The sequence below is a fragment of the Tamandua tetradactyla genome, chromosome 14 (genome assembly GCF_023851605.1).
Source record: "Tamandua tetradactyla isolate mTamTet1 chromosome 14, mTamTet1.pri, whole genome shotgun sequence".
NCBI classification, from domain to species: domain Eukaryota; kingdom Metazoa; phylum Chordata; class Mammalia; order Pilosa; family Myrmecophagidae; genus Tamandua; species Tamandua tetradactyla.
Window position 1 is genome coordinate 6,181,088 of NC_135340.1, and position 23,295 is coordinate 6,204,382.

The window sequence follows — 23,295 nt, forward strand, 5'->3', positions numbered from 1 at the left end:
GGGCTGTTTAACCTCATCTCAGAATAATACTATTAGTCATAACTGCAGTTGTTTTCTGAGATGTTAAATTGGGTCCCAACTTTATTTCCTTAAGTTGAATCTTGCATCTTCTAAACCAGTGGTTTTTCAACTGAGAATTCACATCCCTTATCCATTAAGCTTTACTGTATTCAAATATTAAGACCTGCTCCAGATTTATTGAATCTCTTTACTTAATATTCTTGATATAGTCATGGCATATTGTGTCAGAATTCTTATATATTAACAGTTGAAGATTTTATTTTTCCTCTCTGTAGTGACTAGGTTCAGTCATTTTCTAAATAAGATATAATATTTACATATTTTTGGAAATAGACATAATTGTTATGTTTATAATTATTGTATCTGAAACCTTTTTGGATTGTCTTTATTATATTTTTCCACACCACAAAACAACCAAATTTCATTGTCAGTTGCATTATTCTTGCCATGAGCTTTCATTAGATCTTTTACTTTTGAAAGTTATCACTTCTCGTTTAACCAGAGCCATTAAAAGTCTTTTGTCATCTGTAATTAGTTTTGGCTATTCCCTGATGCTTCCCTGAGGCTCTTGCAATCAATCACATGCCTAAGTACTCAGTTTTCAGCAAAGGAAGATTATTTCAGGGCCTCCTGGAAAAGAACTATGCCAGGTACTCTTGGGCATACACTTTTGATGGCATTGCTTAAACAACTTTGAGACCATCCAAAGTTGGTCTGTGTCAAGATTTCCAGAATGCTAGTGGAGGAGCATATGAGACCTCTAACTCAAGATCCAGTGGAGCAAGAATTAATTACATAGGGCTGAAAGAATAGATGAATGATGATTGTGGTTTCTGTTTGGAATATAGTTGATGTTTTAATGGTCTACTTTTTGGATATATGAAGACATCTTTTCTGTTTTATCTTAAGCTATCTATACTCATAGCAATTCAGTAATCTATTTTTTTGGGGGAAATAGAAATGAATTGTTCTTAAACAATTTTCTCCCTTCCAGAATTTGGAAACTCTTATTGAGAATTTCTATTCTTGTGGCAATATAGTTATTTGTATATATTAAAAAAGAATCTGTCATCCTTGTTGTTAGGACCTAACTGGAAATAATGGTTATGCAAACAAAGTAGCCTGAAATGTCATAATTAAGAATTACAAATTTAATCAGATATGAGCAGACACTTTTAAATAACTAAGTTTGAATTTATGGAGCTGATGCTTACTAAGGCCTCTGGGGAAGTTTGCCTGATTCCTGACTTACAGGTTTGCCAACTTCTGGAAAAGTATGAAGGTTCACCTCTATGCTGGTTTGAACATATTATGCATCCCAGAAAAGCCATGTTTTAATCCTGATCCAATCTTGTGGTGGAAGCCACTTCTTTTAATACTGTTTCAATATTGAGGGTTGGAAATCTTTGATTAGATTATCTCCATGGAGATGTGGCATGCCAAATTGTGGGTGTGATCTTTTAATTAGATGGAGATGTGACCTCATCCATTCTAGATGGGTCTTGATTAGTTTACTAGAGTCTTTAAAAGGAGAAACATTTTGGAGAAACCTCAGAAATAAGTGAGCTGACAGAAACTCAGAGCAGGAATGACACAGGTGTGGACACTTGGAGAACAGAGACACAGATGTTTGGAACCCAGCAGACATTACATGAGATATTAAGCAAATCAGAACCAGGAGAAAACCAAAGGAAGCCAAAAGATGAAAGCCAGCCTTGGAGAAGCAAAGTGAGGAATCCCCACAGGAACAGAGGCTGAAAGCAATGGAGCCCAGGAGCAAGGGACCAGCAGATGCTAGCCGTATGACTACACAGCTGACAGAGGTGTTTCTGATTCATTGGCCTTCCTTGAATTAAGATATCTTTCCTAGTGTGCCTTAGTTTGGTTATTTTTATAGGCTTAGAACTGTAAACTTATAATTTATTAAATTACGTTTATAAAAGCCATTGCATTTCTGGTATATTACATTCCAACAGCTTACAAACTACAACAACTTCTTAGCAGACCCAGAGCCCTTAAGTTATGTGGGGAAACTATAGAAAAGAAAAATCCACCCAAATTTACAAGTACCACACATGAAATCTGATGGTGAACTTTGACTTCACTTCCTAGCCTTCAGACACGTAGAGAAGTCAAATCTGCAATTGCTTATGGAAACTTCCATCAAAGCAAACCTAAGGATACCTTCTTAAGTTTCTTGCAGTACCCAGGTAGACAATCAGACCAGATCTAGTGAGATGGAGAAATAAACTTCCTTTTCTTTTGTGGCTCAGATGTGGCCTCTCTCTCTAAGCCAACTTGGCAGGTGAACTCACTGCCCTCTGTCCTACATGGAACATAACTCACAGGGGTGTGAATCTCCCTGGCAGTGTGGGACAGGATACTGGGATAAGCTGGGACTCAGCATCATAAGATTGAGAAAACCTTCTTAACCAAAAAGGAGAAGAGAGAAAGGAGACAAAATAAAGTTTCAGTGGCTGAGAGATTGCAAACAGAGTGGAGGGGTCATCCTGGAGGTTATTCTTATGCATATATAGATATCCCTTTTAAGTTTATGGTGTATTGGAGTATCTGGAGGGAAGTACCTGAAACTATTGAACTGTGTTCCAGTAATCTTGGTTCTTGAAGATGATTGCATAGCTATGTAGCTTTTACAATGTGACTGTGTGATTGTGAAAACCTTGTGTCTGATGGTCCTTTTATCCAGGGTATGGACAAATGAGTAAAAAATAAATAAATAAATAAATAAGGAAAAATAAATAAATAAATAATGGGGGATAAGGGGTAAAAAAATTGAGTAGATTGAAATGAGAGGGAGGGGTAAGGGGTATAGGATGTGTTAGCTTTTCCTTTTTTCTTTTTATTTCTTTTTCTGGAATAATGCAAATGTTCTAAAAATGATCACGGCCTTTGCCATGTCCTCTCACAAGATGGTTCAACTGGTGTTATAGAGACAAGGCCAACAAGAGCTCTCAAGAAGCTGTTTCTTAGATCTTGCCTCACTTTATTCATGAGGTCAATGATTATCTCTAACTTGTGCAATAATGAACTGACAATGTTGATCTTTACTTCCCTTCTGGAAAGCAGTGATGATTGAGAGTTCCCCATACTTTATGTTCCAGGAAATGGCTAAGCCCAGAGCATCACCAGGTTCTAACGTATTGCTGGGTAAAATCTACCTCCACCCTTCTCAATGATTCTCTTGTTTACTTGCCTCCATAAAACTTCAGGTCCCCTTCTTTTTCTGGGTGTTGTTTCTTATTAATGAATGCTCTCCCTATTGTAATAGCCTGAACAAAAATCATCTTATTTTTTGGTGCATTTTGTCATTCACAGTACACACGAACACAAAAATACACACATGTATGCACACATACACAGTTACAATTTGAAAGATGAAAAGGGGGAAGAAGAAATGTTTGAGCAGGAGAAAAGGTGGATTTAGATATATCAATAATCACTTCATATGGTTACTTGTGGCATCAGTGTTAATAGTTTTGAAGAATAGTACCGTTCTGTCTCCGTACAGATGAAAATAAGGAAGCGATCTGTAGCAGTTCTGTGGCTCAGAGCAACAGAAGCTGAGTGGCGTCCTTATTTGACAAACTACATATTTCAAGAACAGACATGAGATATATTATTGTCTGATTGCCATATCAATTTATAACACAGTATTTTGAGGTAGTAGCTTTTATATATAGATATATAGATATAGATATACCCCTTTGCTGCACTGTTAAGCTATAATGAGGAAATGAAGTGATGTTACAATGGATTCAAAAGAGAATCTAAATAGCAGACATACTTAGAGATCGGAAATATTAAAATGAATGTATTAGTGAAGGCAAAACTAACTTCTTTTACACTGGAGTACGGAAATCATTTGAACCACTTCCTGGCAAGGCATAGTTTGTAATTCTAGAGATGAGAACTTTTGCCTTGCTATCAGTTACCTGCAATTCATTGACTTGTAAAATAGCTGCCATAAAATGAAATCACATAAAGCTGAAGGTTATGCTCTAGGCAATAAAAGATTTTCAGTGAAATACTAACTTTTCACTACTCTGACATCAGTTTTTTAGTCATGTTCAGTTATGTGGTCATTATTGTCACATTTAACACAACAGATAACTTCAAATATGTGTATAGTGGACGTTGCCATGTTAATTTTTCTCATTGTTTTGTTTGCTTTCAAGCCATTGGAATGATTATGTTAAAGTCATTTCCATTAACTGTCATGTTCCACTCGCTGTGCAACACGCCCAACTTTATGCTATTCTCCTTCCTTTTACAAATCTATGTAGAGCTTCCTCACATGAGTGAACAATGCATTACAGCTCTGACTCTTTACGGATGAAACTATGGAAGCAATTTAGAGCCACAGAAATAGAGAGTGACCTCCTTTTTTGACAAATTATTTATTTCAAGAGCACTGTTGTCTGATTGCCATATTAATTTTTAACTCTGGGTATTTCGAGGTGGTTTGAAACCATAAAATTGCTTATTTTTGTTTTTGCAACTTTGGCAAAGTTTTCTGCAAAGGGACAAAGAGTAAATATTTTAGGGTTGTGGACCATATGGCCGCTGCCACATTTACGCAGCACTGCTCTTGTAGAGGTAAAGCAATCATATAAAATATTTTTTTAAAATTATCATAGCTGTGTTCCCGTAAATCTTAGTTCACAATATCAGGCTGGAAGCATTATTTGGCCCACTGGATGTATAGTTTAACAATCTCTGATATAACTATCCAGATATTATGTGACAACTTTCATTTTCTTAAAAAATGCATGATTTTGTATACATGACACTGTGATATCACAGGGCAAAAAAAATAGCCTGCGTTAAGGCAAGGTAAACCGATGGATTATAGGGATGCTGCATCACATTAGTAGTAGAAGTAGTAGCAACATCACTGGTAGTAAGAGCATTAATAGCTAAGATCTGTTAGATGTTTACTGTATTAGGAATTTTTCCTGTGTAGATTACCCAAGTTTCTAGAAACCTAATAAGTCAGTTGTTATCATCAACCCTATTCTACATATGAGGCAACTGAGATTTAGAGGGTAACTAAATAACTAACTTTTATAACATTTATTTTTCTTTTATAGAAAATATTGTAGTCTTTATTAAATGGTCTTCTTTTGGCCTTGTAAGTGGCAGAACTGTGATTCCACTCCAAGTCTGCCAATCTAAAGCCCACTCGCTCCACTACTGCACTACAGGCTGTGCTGGTATAGTGAGGCCATTTGGTCAGGGCATCGATAATAATCGTGTCAGCATTTATGATGGGACAGAGGTAACATGTTTTGAGTGCTCACGGATGGTTCTGATGAGGATGTGGGAAGACCTCTTTTAAAACATTAATCCAGCTCTAGTGAAAACCCCGCATCTGCACTAGGTGTATTTTTACATAGACCTAGTCAGAACATAGTTCTCCTATGCTACGTAAAGGATGAGAAGACATGTACTTCCGACTTTGTATAAAAGACACTCAGATCTAGGATGCAAAGTCAAATTTTAGACGCTGTGCTGGTTTGAAACTGTTATGTACCCCTGAGAGGTTGTGTTCTTTTAATACAACCTTGTGGGGGCAGGCCGGTTGTTGGGTGGAACCTTTTGAGATGAGACCCAGCCCGTACGTGGTGGGTTTTAATCCTTTACCGCAGTCCTTTAAGTGAGCTCGTGGAGAGAGGGAGAGCTCAGAAAGGAAACACCCCAGGAGAAGCCAGAAGGACCCACGGGAGCTGAGGGAGCCCTTGTGAAACCAACCCAGGAGAGAAGGCCCAGCAGATGTCACCATGTGCCGTCCCATGTGACAGGGGAATCCTGGATGCCATTGGCTTTTCCCCAGGGAAGGTATCCTCTTGTTGATGCCTTAGTTTGGGCATTTTTGTGTCCTTAGAACTGTAAATTTGTAACCTAACAAATCCCTTTGAAAAAGGAATTTGAAAAAGCCAACCCATTTCTGGCATATTGCATTCCATCAGCTTTAGCAAACCAAAACCAACACATTAACTATCAGAAATAAAGACACAAGTCTCAGCCTGCTTTATCATTTAGTACACTCAAATTTACTTCTCCATCTATTTCAAGAGTGACTTTACTTTAAAAATTTTTGTGCTTTCCTTTTTCGTGGAAAAGGAATGCATTCATGTATCTTTCAGCTAAGTGTTTGAAATGCCTCTCAGAGAAATTGTTCTATTATGTTTCTTTTCAAATGTGATACTTATAATTAAAATAGCTGATTTTAGATTCAGAGTTAACCCAACACTGTCTCAATAAATTTACTTTTAAGCGATATATATCAATAGAATTGATTCTCCTTTACTCACCTTTTGGAATACAATTGAAAAATAGAGACAGGGAAGACATAAAAAGTTTTTATGTGAGCGGGATCATGATTTCTAATATTAAATATTACCAATTTTAGTACACTACTCAACACAAAAGACACCCTTTTGGATGAATTTTTGTATTTGGTAAAATGAACATTTTTATGTTCATATGTTCAAATGAAGTTCAGAATATTGTGATCAATGATATAAAAACAATTACATAGTTCCTTTATTGCTTTTTTTCTTATTTGAAAGCTTTATATCCAAAGGCTGAAAGCATCTTATTTTTATGAACATAGAAAATTCTACATCTGTCTCTTCTGAGAGAAAAATTCCATGTATTTGATAAATATAAATAAGTACCAAAAATTTCTGTTCACTAGTTATTTCCCTCTGCTGAAATTTATTTTGGATCATGCAATATGCTAGAAATGGACTGGCTTTTAACATTGGGGATTTATTAATTCACAAGAGTATAGTTCTTAGGCTGTGAAAAATGTCCAAATTAAGGCATCACTAGGATGATGCCCTCTCTGAAGACCTGCTACCTGCAGGTTTCAGCTCCTCTGTTGGGTAGCAAGGCGCGTGGCAGAGCTGCCTGTCCTTTTCTCCTGGGTTTTGTTGCTTTCAGCTTCTGACTCCATGACTCCCTCCCTTCATCTTCTCTGAATGTGTCCTTGCCTCTCCGCTTCTCTCTAGGGCTTTTTTTTCTATGAACTTCTCTCAATTTCATCTCTTAGCTTCCACATGCCTTTTATCCTCCTATGAAGGACTCTTGAAAAAGAATTAAGACCCATCTTGAATGAAACAACCTAATCAATAGGTGCTGCCCACAACAGGTCTGTACCTACAGGAATGATTAAAAGAACATGACTTTTTTTTAGGGTGCCTAACAACTTCAAACCACTACAATGCCAAAGTCCATATCTTTGAAGATTTTGAGACCATTTATATAATATTAGAGGACAGAAGAACTTTTGTTCAAATTAAATAATTCTTTTCCTTTAAAACAATATCATTTTTAACAAGGATGTGTGCTTTGAGGATACGTGTGACTTTTGACTGTATAGTGAATTCTAATTTAAAACTTGAAAGCATTTTTCCCATTTAAAGTGTAAAGTGGTTAAGTATTAAATAAGAAACGATGAGATAGAAGTAACCAAAGTCATTTGAGTGAATTCCCTAGCTGGGTTGCTATACAGAAGTATAGTACATATGATTAAGTCAATGCTCTGGCAGGTCCATCCATTCAAGAATATTTTACTAAGCACCATGTTCAGTTGTTGTCCAAATGACTGGGATACAATGCTGAAGAATATGGAGTGTGCCCTTACGTGCTCAATATCTGATTGGAATCTGTTAAAATTCCCATGTAAACTGAGTCATACCAAGAAATTAAATCATGCAACAAATGGCATGCTTTGCAGTACCAAGTCTGATAATTGCAATATGTCATAGTTTTAATAAATCATTCAGTAAATACAGTTGAATGGGAATAAACCCTTTATAATAGTACAGGCGAGAGTCCTCTATTTTCTAGTGCATTGTAAGGCTAAAAGCACAAACCAGAAAGCCAGCTTATATTCCTACATTCCTATGATCACAGGGCCTCGGAAGATGAAGTATGATGAAAATGGTGCACATTGGAAGGAAGGTGGGCTTGGGAAGTGTGCTAGACTTCAGTTCTAAAGAAACTGGGTCAGGGTTATTATATCAGTAACTAAGTGAGAAACATCAATCAGACAAAGAGCATTCGCCTAGAAATAGCTAATATGGAAAGAACAAAAAGGTTAGATACGTAGAGGAGGCAAAAACATTGTTCTTTCTCACAGTAATGGCTCAGCAGCTTTCTAGCACACAAAAACTAGCTGTAATCACACATTTTCATTTGTTATTCTCTATCACCCTGATGGCCAATTTATCCACAGTAGCATATTTACAGGCCTCTTTACAGAGTTGAAATTCTTCCACAGCGCTGATGCTGCATTGCCTTGGAGCACTGTAGGATTTAATTGAACCAGCATGAAAGAACTGATGAATGGCTTTGCCTGCGATGAAGAAAGTGTTGCAGGATGGAATTTCAATGGAAGATTTTAGCCAATACTTAGTGGCTGGGATACAAAATTGCCAGCTGTTGAAGTGCCATCTCTCTTTCTCTCTTAGCTTGCATATGCTTAATTATTATTTTCGCTGTCACATCCCCTTGTTTTTCTTTCCTCTATTTTTGCTGTGCCACCCACCCTCAGCTCAAGTCTAGGTGGCAGGGCCAAATCAGATAAGATTGTTAACTTCAATCTTTTTGCTTTACTATGCCTCATTAAAATATCCTAAAGGAATAGCTTTTTCACATCGCTGCTAACTTCAATCTTTTTGCTTTACTATGCCTCATTAAAATATCCCAAAGGAATAGCTTTTTCACATCGCTGCCATTCGTGGAGTTACCAATAGGAACACTGTAAATGAGCTGCAACCAACCTTTGTGTACTTTATGTATATCTTGTCCTTTGCCTTTACAAACATGCGCAATGCATCTGTGTCCTGTTGCATTCTTCTTTTAGACCTGTTTCCTTTATCGGTTTGTTTATATAAGTCTTTGTTCTCCTCTTGTAATGATTTTCAGTAAGAAATACTTAGTACTCCGTTTACTCTTCCCTCTTTACTCACTCTCATTTGTCACAGCTCTCCCTATCCTATCTTGTTGTTTTACTTTCCTACTATGTGTTGAAATTTACTCCACAAAGATTTATTTTCTACAAGGGTTTTCCTTAAAAATCAACAATTTCCTAAATATTATTTCCCAGTCTTGGGTTTTAAAAGCTTAATCATCTTCCTGGTCTTCAATTAATTATTTTTTCTCCTTCTGCTGTTGAGATGATTTTGTTTATTTCTTTTGTTACTATGTAAGGAAAACAAACTGGGAGCCATGTTATCCTTATTTCTGTTTTTTTAATGGTTTGATATTCCCTTGTCACTTTTCACCTTGTCTTCTCAGATCTTACTGAATTGCAAAAAGTAATGAGCAATGGTGATATTCCTCACTTAATTTGCTGAGCTATATAGTTTTCATTTTCTCCTCTGCCTTTGTAATTAGATCTTCTTTTCTCTTTTCCTATTCCCCAAATTTCAACCATAAGATTTTGGCTTTGTTTTGACGTATGACTTTTGGTATTGCCTTAGGCTATTTGTTGATTTTTTCAATACATTCCACCTTGCTTATTTACTTTTTTGGATATGTCCTCAAATTTGTTGTAATTAGACACTGATCACTCTCATCTCTCTCCCTTGATCTATATCAGTTTTTCTTGCCTGAATGTTTCTTCTCACCCATGGTTTGCTTCAATTCCCGGACGCTATTAACTTGCCTTTCACCCATTTGTCTTCTGGTTTCAGGGCTTTTTCACTTGCCTTCCTACCTCAGACCTCCGATTTAATACCTGAATTTTATCCTGAATTCTTTATGGCACTTTTGTTTATATCAATTCTTTGTGTTCAGCACACAATCCAAACATACTTACTACTGATTATGTTCTCTTATGTGCCATATGGCCATTTTCCCTTCCACATTTGTAAAGATATCCATGTAATAAGCCAGTAAACTCTAGGACATTTGTTAAAGATGAGTACAGAGATTGTGAAAATCTTGTGTCTGATGTGCCATTTATCTACCTTGTCAACAGATGAGTAGGACATATGGAATAAAAATAAATAATAGGAACAAATGTTAAAATAAATTTAGTATGAAATGCTAATGAAAGTGAGGAGTAAGGGGTATGCTACGTATGAACTTTTTTTTCTGTTTTTGTTTTATTTCATTTTCTGTTGTCTTTTTGTTTTTTTTCTGAATTGATGCAAGTGTTCTAAGAAATGATGAATATGCAACTAAGTGATGATATTGTAAATTACTGATTATATATGTTGATGTTTTAGTTCATTCATTAATTTTTTAAATTAATAAATACATTTAAAAAAAATGAGTACAGATAAAAATAATGGAAAAAATGACAAATAATATAAAATATTTATTCTCTTCAGCTTGGTGATTAGTAAAATTGCTTTAAGATTGTTACACTTTTGTGCATGAGTGTATCAGAAACTTACTTGCATATAGACTTCTGTGGATTTGCTCCTGAGTTATCTGATTTCTTTATTTTTACCATTTCTTTTTATGCTGTTTATTAAAGGAATGGATGAGAATATGACACATGCAAAGCATCAGCTTAGCCAGAGCTATCTTCCTCCAAACTTTCACTTGCGCAAGGCTGTGTGACTCTTATTTTTTGAGAAATATTTACATCCTGAAAAAAGAGAGTAAGTGAAGTATGTTTTTTAACCAAGCAAGAAAACGTTAAAGATCAAATACCCAAAATATGAGCAAACAGATAAAGAATCCAACATGGGAAAATTGAGAAGAAAAAATAATGCCATGTTGATTGAATGTGGAGCAAATACTTTCTCTTGATTACATATTTCCTATCCAAATTTTCTTTTTTCTTGGAATTTATTTATATTTTCTGCCTTAATTCTAAGTCTAATTAAGGGTCAGATTATGTTACTTCCTCCTTGGTATTACTGCTAACCATTAAGAAAATTGCATTTTATACCTTATATACCCAGTCATGAAAATGGGATAATAAGTATCCAAAAGAAGTAAAACTTCCTAGCCTTAACTTCCAGGCGCCACAAGTGTGTGTGTATGTGTGTGTGTGTGTGTGTGTGTGTGTGTGTGTGTGTGTATGAAGGGACAAAGAAAGGATAGCAAAGATGAAACAAAGACTACTTCTTTGAATGAAAGATGAAGCTTCCATGGAGATTTTGGGAACTAAAGAAAAATGCAAAGGCTGGGTTTCAGAGATTTTGAAGGGTGTGAATGTAGGGTGATGGGAAGAGTAGGTACTTTAAGAAAAGGATATACAGCAAATTACAATTAGATGAAGTGAGTGAGTTCAGGAAGAAAACAGCATGTAAAGCCAAGAAAGATTCCATAAAGTGGAGAGCCAGTTCTCTTACTTAGCCAAGCTAGGTAGAGTCGCTAAGGTACAGAGCTAAGTCAATTTTTTTTATTATAAAAAGTGATATATATATATACATATTTTAAAAAAGCAATAAATTTCAAAGCACACTACAACAATTAGTTATAGAACAGACTCCAGAGTTTGGTATGGGTTACATTTCCACAGTTTTTACTTTCGGCTGTTCCAAAACACTGGAGACTGAAAGAAATATCAATATAATGATTCAGCAGTCATTTTCACTTGTTAAATCCTATTGTTATAACTCCACATTCTCCTGTGATCTTTTTCCCAATCTTTAGGGATATTTGAGCTACTCTAACTTTTTCATGTTGGAAAGTGTTGTCAATATGGGATGGGGATAGAACTAGTTGATGTTCTGGAGAGGCTGGCCCCTCTGGCTTTCAGGACTTATCTGGCCTAGGAACCCATCAGGAGGTTGTGTGGTTTCTGGAAAGTGATCACAGTGCATGGAACCTTTGTAGAGTTTCATATGAAGTCCTAGGTGTTCTTTAGGGTTGGTAGGAATGGTTTGGGTTGGGGTTTGGCAAACCATGATAAATAGCAATATCTAGCTGAAACTTGCATAAAAGTAACCTCCAGAGTAGCCCCTCAACCCTATTTGAACTCTCTCAGCCACTGATACCTTATTTCTCATAGTTCTTTTCCTCCTTTTGGTCAAGAAGTCATTGTCAATCCCATGGTTCCAGGGCCAGGCTCATCTCTGGGAGTCATATCCCATGTTGCCAGGGAGACTTTCACCCCTGAGTGTCATGTCCCATGTAGGGAGCAAGGTAATGATTTTATTTGCAGAGTTGAGCTTAAAGAGCGAGAAGCCACATCTGAGCAACAAAAGAGGTCCTCTAGAAGTAATTCTTAGTCATAAATATAGGTCAGTTTAGCTTCTATGCTGCATAAGTAAGATCTAAAGCACTTTTAATGAAATGTAGTTACTATGGGTAAGAAGGAACTAATAAAGGCACTGTGTTAGTTTAGGCATTTTATATGCATTTAAATAATTCAACTCAACAAACATTCCACAAGTACTTATTAGAAACTGTGCTGAGCACAGATGAGTGAAAGTGATAAATGAAGCACGTTTCCTATGTTTAAGGAGTTCATAGCATACAGAGGGGAGATAAAGCATGTATGGAGATAGTGAAGATAAGGCATACCTTGACAAATTTTCTGTTTCAGATAAAATGCAGAGGATAGATTTTTTTTCCTGCTGAGATAAATAATGAGAACTTTCAAGTTATAAAGTTGAATATGAATTGGGCATCCAAAGATGGTTCATATTATTGTATCAGAGATGAAATAAAGAGTATTCTAAATTAACGGTATATAATCGAGATATACCTGATTAGGTCCTAAGTGGATAAAATACAGTGCTTACTTGAGAAAATGTAAATAAAGGGTTTGTTGCAATTATACAGATATAATAGAAGAAAGTGACTGAGAATAGACTATGACCTAATTATTATTTTATTCTGTTGACCGTAAGGTACCAGAGAAAGTTTTTGACTGTGGGTATGTGTGTATGATTCTGCTCATAGTTATGCCCTAAGAAATTAACTTTATAATAGAGAGGATAATAAATTATACATGAAAAGAGATTGGGCAATTGTGTAAGCAAGAGATAATAGAAAAATATTTTTAAAATAGAAAATATAAATAGAATTTTTACTTTAAAGAAAGCTTTAAAGAAAATAAAATCAATTGAGAATTGAATATATATATGTATATGGGGAGTACAAGAAAGAGAAATATTGAAAATGAATCAGTGTGTTCAAGCTTGAACAGCCAAAATGGTACAGCTCTGACTATTAGAGAGACAAAGGAGGAAGAGCATGTGTTTGGGATACACTATATGATGAGATACTTTGAATTCATCACTGATTAATGTCAAATATTTCCAACCTCTCATTTAAAAAAAGTGATTTACTTGGAGTCACCTCTTTGTTTTATTTTTGATATGGTGCAATGATAGGTAAGGATTAGGCAAAAATTGGATCAATTTAACAGGTGAATAATAATAGATAGAAGTATCTGCATTCTACATTAATTGAATAAAATGTACATTTTGTATAGAGAGAATACTGCCAGGAAACTATTATTTTTCGTTTTTTTCTGTAATAGATGAATGGGTATAACAATACCCAATTTTCCGTAATTTAGAGAAAACGTATTTATTTACATCATCCTTATATAAAAACTTATATTTGGAGAAATTATTTAAGTACAAAAAATGAAACAATAAAAAAATATTAGAGAAAAGTTTAAAATGTGGGTGGGTTGTATCACAACTTTTGCCATGGGAGAAGGACTTCCCCCACCATGATGCCCAACCAAAAGTTGAAAAAAAAAAATTGGAAGATATCAGAGTTTGGTAACGGATTCTTAGTCATGGCACCAAAAGCCAGAACAACAAAAGAAACAATAGATAAATTTACCTTCCTCAAAATTAAAAATATTTGCATATCAAAGGAATTACTCAGAAAGTATAAAGACAATCTGCAGAAGTGGAGATAATAGTTGCAAACCACATATCAAATAAGGACTTAATATCCAAAATATATAAGAAAACTTATACTGCTCAACAAATAAAAAGACAAACAACCCAATTAAAAAATGAACAAAGGACTTGAATTGACATTTTTCCAAAGAAGATATACAAATGAGCAATAAATAAATGAAAAGTTGGGCGGGCCATGGTGGCTTAGCAAGCAGAGTGCTTGCCTGCCATGCCAGAGGACCCAGGTTCGATTCCCAGTGCCTGCCCATGTAAAAAAAAAATGAAAAGTTGCTCAAAATCATTAGCCATTAGGGAATTTCCAATAAAAAAACATACATGAAATAGATACCACTTCACACCAGTAAAGATGGCTCTTATTAAAAAAAAATGCAAAAATACAAATTCTGGAGAGAAGTAGGAGAAATTGGAATACTCCTGCATGTTTGGTGGGAATGTAAAATGGTACAGTGGCAGTGGAAGAGTTGCATGGTGATTCCTCAAAAAGTTAGATATATATACAAATTTAGATATAGAATTGCCATTTGATCCAGCAATTCTTCTTCTAGGTATATGCCCAAAGAAAGCAAAAACTGGGTCTTGAACAGATAGATGTATACTATTGTTTATAGCAGCATTATTTTATAGTAACAAAACGGTGAAAGCAATCTGTGTCCATCGACAAGAATGGATAAACAAAATGCGGCACATACACACAATACTACTCGGCTATAAGAAAGATTGAAATTTGGAGACATGCTACAACATGGAAGATCCTTGAAAATACTGTGATTAGTGAGATAAGCCAAAACACATTGGGACAAATATTGCATGATGTCACTGAGAAAAGACATCTAGAAATAGCAAATTCACAGAGATAAAAAGTAGATTGGCGGCTACCAGGAGCTGGAGAGGAGGGGGTAGGCAAAAGTGTACGTTTGGTGGAAATAGACTGTGTGTAAATTATATTTTTCTTTAATTAGGTGATTATCTAAGTATTAGGTGGTAAAAGCATCATTAAACAGTTCAATTATATACAAAATATATTTAAAATATTTGCAATTTTCTGATGAAGGTTAATATCCTTATTACTTAGCAGGTATAGTCCTATAGATCAATAAATGACATTAACAGCCTATTATAAAATGGAAAGGAAACAAATAAACTGGTAAGTAACACGTGACTTCTGTATATACATGAGAACAGTTTTTTTCATATACTGTCAATGTGAACATTGCATAGCAAGACAGAAACAACGTGTTTTTCTCTTTTTGAAAAATATATCAATATTGCTATGAGAAGTTTAGGTAAAAAAACTCAAACTGATATTACACAACACTTGTTTGTCAAATATTAAAATAGAAAATACAAATATATTCTTAATATGAGGCAAATCATTTCATAGGAAAAGAATTAAAAATTGAGGCTAAAAATTGTTTTTTTTCAATACCCAGGTATTTAAAGTATTTTAAATGTGAATTTCTCAAATTGTTGCTTCAATTTACTATTTTGTTTTTATGTATATAAACATTGGCTGTGTGGTTCCCAGTAATGATGAATTTCTCAATTCCTGTATGGGTATACCATGTCTAGCATTTTAATATAATCTGTATATGTTTTAAAAATAGAATTTAAGCAAAAGAATGTGTACAAAGAAGCATTTTCTTTTCTTGAAAGAAGGGATATATGTTTTAAACTTCATAGAGATTTACTTAGAAAATCACAGCTCTGTTGGGACTCCCTTCAAATTATGATTATGAAGTGATATGAGACAGAAAATCATTTTCCCTTAAAGAACAGAAGAAAATCTAAAAAACATCTGAGCATTTCTCAACACAACAGCTCATACCAAGTGATGTGGCAAATTGAAATACTTATTTAAAGATTCCACATATGCATATTTCCTTGGAATGCAGGTGTTTGAAATGCAGTGTTTGCAACAGTTTCAGAGCTCCTTTTTTTCACATTTTTATTTCATGTCTTTTCTGCAAGCCTCCACATGATGCAAAATGCTTTACAGTAATACTGCAGTATAGCAGTACTGTTTGAAAAATATGCATCTCATCAAGATTCAGCCTCCGAAGGAAGAACAGGGTCAATACCTTCGAACAGAAAAGCTCCCAACAGATATATATTGATTACCGGAGAGCCACTGGACCATCTGCCAAGGAACAAAGCAGCTCTCTGACAGCTATGCATGGCTGAAATACAAAATCCCCCCAAAACAGAAGCTGCTTCTAGCCAGTGCAGCCTGAGTGTAGCAGAAAGTGCTTGCCCTGAAGTTCTAGCGCTGGCTCTGTTAGGGCATAGCACTGAAAGACCAGGCAAGCCATTGTCACGTGGATCATGGCATGAGAAAAGCGAAGAGAAAATCTTTCCTGGGCGTGTGCAAAGCTGTATTGATCAGGATTGCCTCGGCTTTTTGTTTGCTTTATTTTGGCCTGTCCTTAGAAGTCCATAAATTTGAGGTGCACAAACCGCTGCAGGCGGTAGGGCCCTGGGGCGAGGAGGGGAGGCGCTCCCCACCCCTTTGCTGTTTCATTCGGAGAAACTCCGGTTTTTAATCTCTTTTAAATATTAAGTCTTTCTAAAGATTCTATGCGAAGAAAGTTTTCAGAGGCTAAAAGAGTTTTTATATTTTAGAGCAGCAAGACGTGCAATGCTGTCCAACGCAACTAAACGCAGTAAAATATAAAGAAGTGATAGTTCCTAACCTTTGCAAATTCTTTGGAGAGACAAGCTAACCAGATTAAAGGGGAGAGACGGTTCCTCATCTGCTTGTTTGCACTAAACTTCAGGGCTTTTTCTGAAAGTAGAAAGTGATGTTTGAATTTCAGAAATAAATTTGAGACACTTGAATGTTTTTTAAAAGTAGGTAATAGGCTCTTATCATTTTTGTTGGGTTTTTTTCTTTTTTTTTTCCTATCAATTTTTACACCAAGCACACTTTCTGACTCTTTGGTGGTTACAGTTTTTCATTTACCTGTCTTATTTTTCTTCTTTCAAGAGAGCACTTCTGTAGATATGTGGCAGAGCTCTATGGAAAGAGGAAGCCAGAAAAATATTTGATGCTGTCATCAGTGACTCATAATTTAAGACAGATTTGTAAACACGAACCAAAAAGAGTTTAGATAACATCGGAGGTCACGTTGCATTCTCCATTATCTATTCCGTTCATTAGGTGAAGCTGCTTCATGGTTTGATTTTAGACATAGAGGAGAAAGTGGGAGCTCAGCTGTTAGATGCTGTGCATTTCTTTTCTGAGTGCGCATTGAAGAGAACTTCTAGAAGGAGCATCTAAATGACCCAAGAGGGAAATTTTTTAAAGTCTCTTTTGAGTCCTCACTATAATCCCACACTCTAGTATCTCAGTGATTTTCTCCATTCTCCATTTTCTGCTGAAGGGTTTCTGGTTTGAAAAAACTTACTATTAAGATGGTAATAGAGGAGATTCTGGGACCCTTTCAAACAAGGTGTAGGCTGAGTGCATAATCCAACAGAGAAAGAAAAGCTCGTGTGCACCTACAGCCAAATACTATTCGTAAATCATCTCATTTAGTATAGACAGTAACTCCGCGGTGTTACCGAAGCTCCCCTTCCCTTGAGAAAGATGTTATTGAAACTCCTAGACTCACCAACTCATTGCAAAATGGAATTTGAGAATGAGACAAATAGATATAAGCAAGTGAGAAAAGTTTATTGACGAGAAAATAAGTACCCACTCAAAGGGTGAGCAATGGCTTGTTCAACATTTAAACAAAGGGAGCTGGGGGTTGAGAAAGGGATGCACTGGGATTGGCTAGTAAGCATGTAAATTAAGGATTGTAAGTGGCTATTGCAATAGGCTGTAGAGACATTCAAATTACTGATTTAAATTAGCCTCTCAAGGCTCTGAACCAATCAGGTGGGCTGTTTCCATCCCCCTGCACCTGGCTGGAGGGGCCTCAGGGTCTGTGAGACTTTTCTATGTTTAGCCTGCCTCATATGGGACATACGATATTGTCTCCATTTTAAAGATTAAGACATTGAGTCTTAGAGAAATATTTTGCCCAGTTTTGTACAGTTCAAAAGAGAACATAGATTTGAGCCCAGAACTTACTGACTAGAAAACACAAAAAGAACTCTGTTAATAGGCATTTGGATACTGGAACTGGTTAGTGGGAAACATGTTTGGTGTTGGAGATGTTCGCCTTAGCATGCTATAGACTCGATGAAAACGAAAACCTTCCCTTCCCACCCCGTATCACTCTGAGGGAGATATGTGTTCACAGAGGACCTGGAAATGGTATACGTTCCCTAGAAACCACCAAAATTTTGTTGAATCTCATATCAGAGAAAAAAACAAAGTGATATATTGTACTTACTGTTTTATTCTTAAAGTTACACATGAATGACAGGTAAAAGCAGAAAAAAAAATTAGACTTCTACAAGAACATGATTGTCTAACGCTTAGTGATTCTCCCTCTAGTGCAGGATTGAGCTGACATACTTTCATTAAATATAATAATTTTCTTAAATTAAAAAAAAAAAGTCTCATGCAGTTCCAAATTGCTTTTCTGGGTGTTCTCATCTTGAGAACAGCAGGTGAATATGAACAAGTTCAGAGCTATTTTTATTTTCGAGTAAATCCCAAATGCCTTAGCTTTGCACACTAACAGCATCCAAAAAACATGCTGATCTTGGCAGGAAGGAGAATCCTGAGAGAGTCCGGGCTGAGTGCAGGAACACAGCTCTAAGTTTTTATGAAGAAATTTAAAAGCAATCAATGCAAATATGAAAACTTTGCGGTTCATCTCTTTTTAATTCTAAAATTTGAAAGAGTATTTACTAAATGAATTAACTTGACTTTTTTTTCAATGCAAATCAAAATAAATTGCAGACAAAAAAAAAAACCAAGAAGCACCAAGTACATTCATTACCATAGAGAAATAAATAAAATTTGATCCAGGCCAGCCACGGTGGCTCAGCAGGCAGAGTTCTCATCTGCCATGCTGGAGACCTGGGTTTGATTCCCAGTGCCTGCCATTGAGGAAAAACCAAAAAAAATTTGGTCATCCAAATCTATCTGTATCTATCATCTATTCTCATATATATATATATAAATATAAGTAGACATGATTAATTATGAAACGGTATAAATATTCTCAAAATCATCCCCCTATGTATAGAGTTGATACCAGGCCTTTTGTTGAAATATTACCCGGATTTCATGATCCTGAGAAAAACTTATCTTCTAAAGAAAAAAATGTGAAGATTTTATGTTCCTTCAACATGAAAACCTAAAAGCTAAAAATAGCTGTCATTGTGATTGAATACTGTTCCTTCATTTTTGTGTTTGCTTGTTCAATTATTTGGGGGAAAGAAAACTTCTCTAAGAAGATTTCTTGAAATCACAATATAAATAATAAATTTTTAGAATGAATCTGATTTTCCACTGAACTATGAATGATTGATATTGCTGATTCTTTCCTCTATATAACTTAGTGCATTGAAATTCTATACTCTTAGTAGACTAGGAATGATATCTCCATTAAAAATAATATCTTACTTTTAGATGGCAAAGGCACTATCAGTTTTGCATATTTTTGAATGATTATGATGATTACGGTAGTGGTAAATGAACTTTTAGTAATGGACATTTTAGTTTAATAAAGTATAAATTGCTCAAGTAAGTAAAGTTATAAAAACCTAGGAGGGTCATGATACAGTAAGTTCTATACCAAAGAGCAGACGCAGCAGGAAGATATTTCAAGTGAGACAATGGAATTTCTTTCATTCAACCTAATTTCAGGGAATATTAGGACAAGGTTGTAGAGGAAGGTGGAGGCTGGAACTCAGCTCACTATAGATGTCTCAAATCGGCTTTCCGGCTCTGTTGATGAAGGCCTTAGGGCTGCTCCTTTTTCTTCAGACAGATGACAGAGGAATGAGCCATGACCCTGGAAGAATAGCCTTGGAAGCCAGGGAGATGTAAGAGCTCAGCATACGCCTCCACAAAGAAGTTTTGTTTTGATTATCACTATGTCTTTGTCAAAAAGTAATGGAGTTCCTGTTACGCATTCAAATTATGCTAAATATATACTTCCCCTGCCATCTATAAGTAACACGTTAATGTTAGTAAAGGCTTTATTCATGGCAAGCAAAGGGAAAAATATTTCAGTGCACCAAGCTATATTTGAAGCAACAATCAGCAATATCAATCATCATCACTTCAATAGCCCAATGGGAAGTTAAGTTTGCTCTAAAATCTGTTATTTATTTAGGCTGTAACTTTAAGAGAATTTGTTGGAGAAGTTGCAAAGGAAATTTCTTTTCCCCAAATAATAGCACAAACAATAAATCCATGGGAGTATACAAGGACCACAAAAGGTATATAATGTTTGCTTTCTGGACATATGTTCAGGGGCCTTTGAGGCACTCAAGTTGATACTTGCAAATCGTTGTAAATACTCAATTCTGCAATTCAAGATTCAGTTCAATGATCAGTTATCAAAAATAACTGACTGCTATAAATTTGCCTGGGGCACTGATAGACACTGAGATACACTGGTGAATTAAACAGAGTTGGTCTCCTATGTAGTTTACAGGCTAGTTTAATTTCAGAAACGTACTTAAAATTTCTTAAATAATTATAAATTGCCAAAATTCTGAAACAATTATGAGGTATGTGAATCCTTCACCTGGAAAATGTAAAAAACCTGTCTCTGAGATTTGACACTGAGATGGACTACTGATGCTGATTTGTATTTCAGATGATGAGGCCACAGTCATGGCTGGGGTTACCCAGCGATAATGTTCAGAGTGAGAAAAAGAAAGGGCTAATGAGAGAGTTCCTGACTAATGCCAACATTTTGTGCAGGAGAGGAAGTCAATGCAAAGGTGCTTGACAAAAAAGGAAAAACAGAGGTTTAAAGAAAACCAGGAATGGAATTGTGTAAAGGAAAGAAGGAGTGGAAAAGAAATAGTGGGTGTCACTTAGAATTCAACATAAATAAAAACTGAAAAAAGAAGCTATTGGGTTTTATAAATAGAGGACAAAAGGTAATTCTGATAACACTGTTCAGGGCAGTGAGGAGAGGGGGGTGAGCTAAGGCTAGACAGTTGTGTGTTGAGATAAGAAAGTAGTGATTGTAAATTAAAACTATTCTTTCTACCAACCTGACTCTGACAATGGTGATAATAGTGGTATTCAGAGAAGTGATATTAAGAGGTGACAAACACCTTATTATAATACTTAAGAGGTACCAACTCTTTTAAGTACTTTACATATACTAAATTCTTTAATCCTATTAGACATATTTTGCTTATACATGAGGAAACTGAGGCATGGAAAGTTTAAGTAATTTGGCCAAAGGTCATAAAGCTAGTAAATGGTAGATCATGAAGCAATCCAGAACCAGAGACTATACACTCAACTACTAACGCCAGAAAAAAGGAAATGTATGGAGCAGTAGCTTATTGAAAACTTATTATGCTCCATACTTTACATGCAGTATCTCACTTAAAATTCAGAAGAATCCCATGTGGAAATTCCAGTGAAATCCTCACTTCAGAGATAAGGAAATTGAAGCTCAGAAAGGTAAACTGAGGTAAATAAGTATGGAAGTCATACCTAGGTCGGTCTAATTTCTTAGCCTGTCCTCTTAAGTACCAGGCTAAAGAAAACAAACATGGGGAGAATGTGTTTATTTAAATGAGAAATACTTGAGCCTGTTCATATGCCAAGGAGAAGCTGGGGTGGAAAGTTAAAAGACACAGGAAGGGGGAGTGGATGAATGAAGGACACACTGAGAAAGAGCAGCGATGCTGTCAACCAGAACACAATTGTTTGTATTATCCTTCAATTAATAGCCTGATGACCTCTCTTTGCTGTTCCAGATCCGCTCTCCACTTTTCTCCGTCCTGCTGTGTGTCTGGCATGCTGACCTGAAGGGACTCCACGTATGGGTGCCCTTGCTCCACGGGCAGGAAAACAGAGGTCTGGAGGAATAGGAGGACAGGATATTATTCTCTCAGCTCCCTCCCCTCTCACTTCCTCTGAACTGACTGCATCCCTTGACCAAAGCTCAGAGCTCCCGTCAAGTGGCTCTGGGTTCTGGTGACCACTTCCTCCTGCTGCCCTTTTAGACCTATGCAAAAAGCGCCACACTTCAGCCAAAGAAGGTTAGATCAAGTCCTCATCTGTAAAATGGACACAAGCCCTGTCTTCTTACAACTTTATCATCAAGAACAAATAAAATAACGATGTAAAAGCACTTTTCAAACTGTGGATTGCTGTGCAAATACAAATTATGACTGTCTGAAGGGGTATTAAGTCTCTTACTTAATATCAATCACTCTTGCGAACTGCAAGACCATTACAGAGGTCTAATAGTTACCATATTATTAAACAGGCAAATTTAATTAAACATAAAATGAAGCAATGGACATGGACATGATGAATGAAGATGTAGCACATTTCCAAACATGCTCCCATGAGGTAATACCCAGTGCAATATTTTCAAACTGGGTGATAATAAAAAACCTTAGAGCATTTTCCTTCTTCCATGTAAGTTTGAAATGAAGGATAAGTAAGTAGGGGAATGTAACCATAAAATCCCCAGGTGGAATTTAATTTGGTTCTTTAAAGACCAACCATCAGTGATAAAAATGTGAGGTAACAAATTGATTTATATGGAATTTGGATTTGTTGTAATGGATGAAGCTTTTAGACATTGGAAAAATCCCCTGAAAAATTTATCAAAGTTCCAAATTCAGTGGTATCACCTAGATAATTTACTTTGACATGAAATACTACTTGCCTTTTTAGATAGCTTATAAACAAATTTGAATCTCTACGTAGATAACAATAGAGACAATGCAGTATATGTCTCAAACACAAAAATTAGGGTCCCTAGTAAAGTGATCTTTCTAGATGATGGGTTTAATAACATGGTTGATTTCAGATCAACTAATGTGACATTCTTCTTGAGAACATTTGTGCAAATATTTAAGTATTGAAATTAAGAGTAATGAAAATGAGGTATAAATTTTTCTTATAGGTGTTATTTATTTATAGTTATGGGAGAAGAGAGTCCACAAACACATTCTCCAGGAACTCCTAAGATCCCAGGTCTCTGTCTCTAAAGTAACTGTTAATCTTGATCCAGTCCACCTATCAAGCCACAAGCAAAGTATAACATCTAGCAACATGGTTCTTCCAATTTATAAAGACAGAAATAGGGGAATATGTGTGGGAATGAGTATTAGGGTGTGGGATAATGATGGCAGGAACATAAACTTGAGTCAGGATGTATTTATTGATATGGGTCCTCTAAGCAGAGATCCTGAATTCAGAGTTGTAGTTCAAGGGGTTAGAAAGGGCTCTAACAGGCACATGACCAAACATGGGCCAAAACATGGCCTGAGCTGAATG

At 35.8% G+C, this 23,295-nt stretch overlaps 1 protein-coding gene across 1 annotated transcript in view; it reads left to right on the forward strand.

Annotated features, from left to right (window-relative positions):
• Positions 1 to 22,129, forward strand: part of RPL10L (ribosomal protein L10 like) — a 35,344-nt gene extending 13,215 nt beyond the window's left edge. Inside the window, exon 3 of the mRNA XM_077126845.1 lies at positions 21,759 to 22,129. Within this exon, the coding sequence (XP_076982960.1) occupies positions 21,759 to 21,872 (114 nt within the window). The 3' untranslated portion in view covers positions 21,873 to 22,129. The remainder of the gene's footprint in view (positions 1 to 21,758) is intronic.
• The last annotated feature ends 1,166 nt before the right edge of the window (positions 22,130 to 23,295 follow it).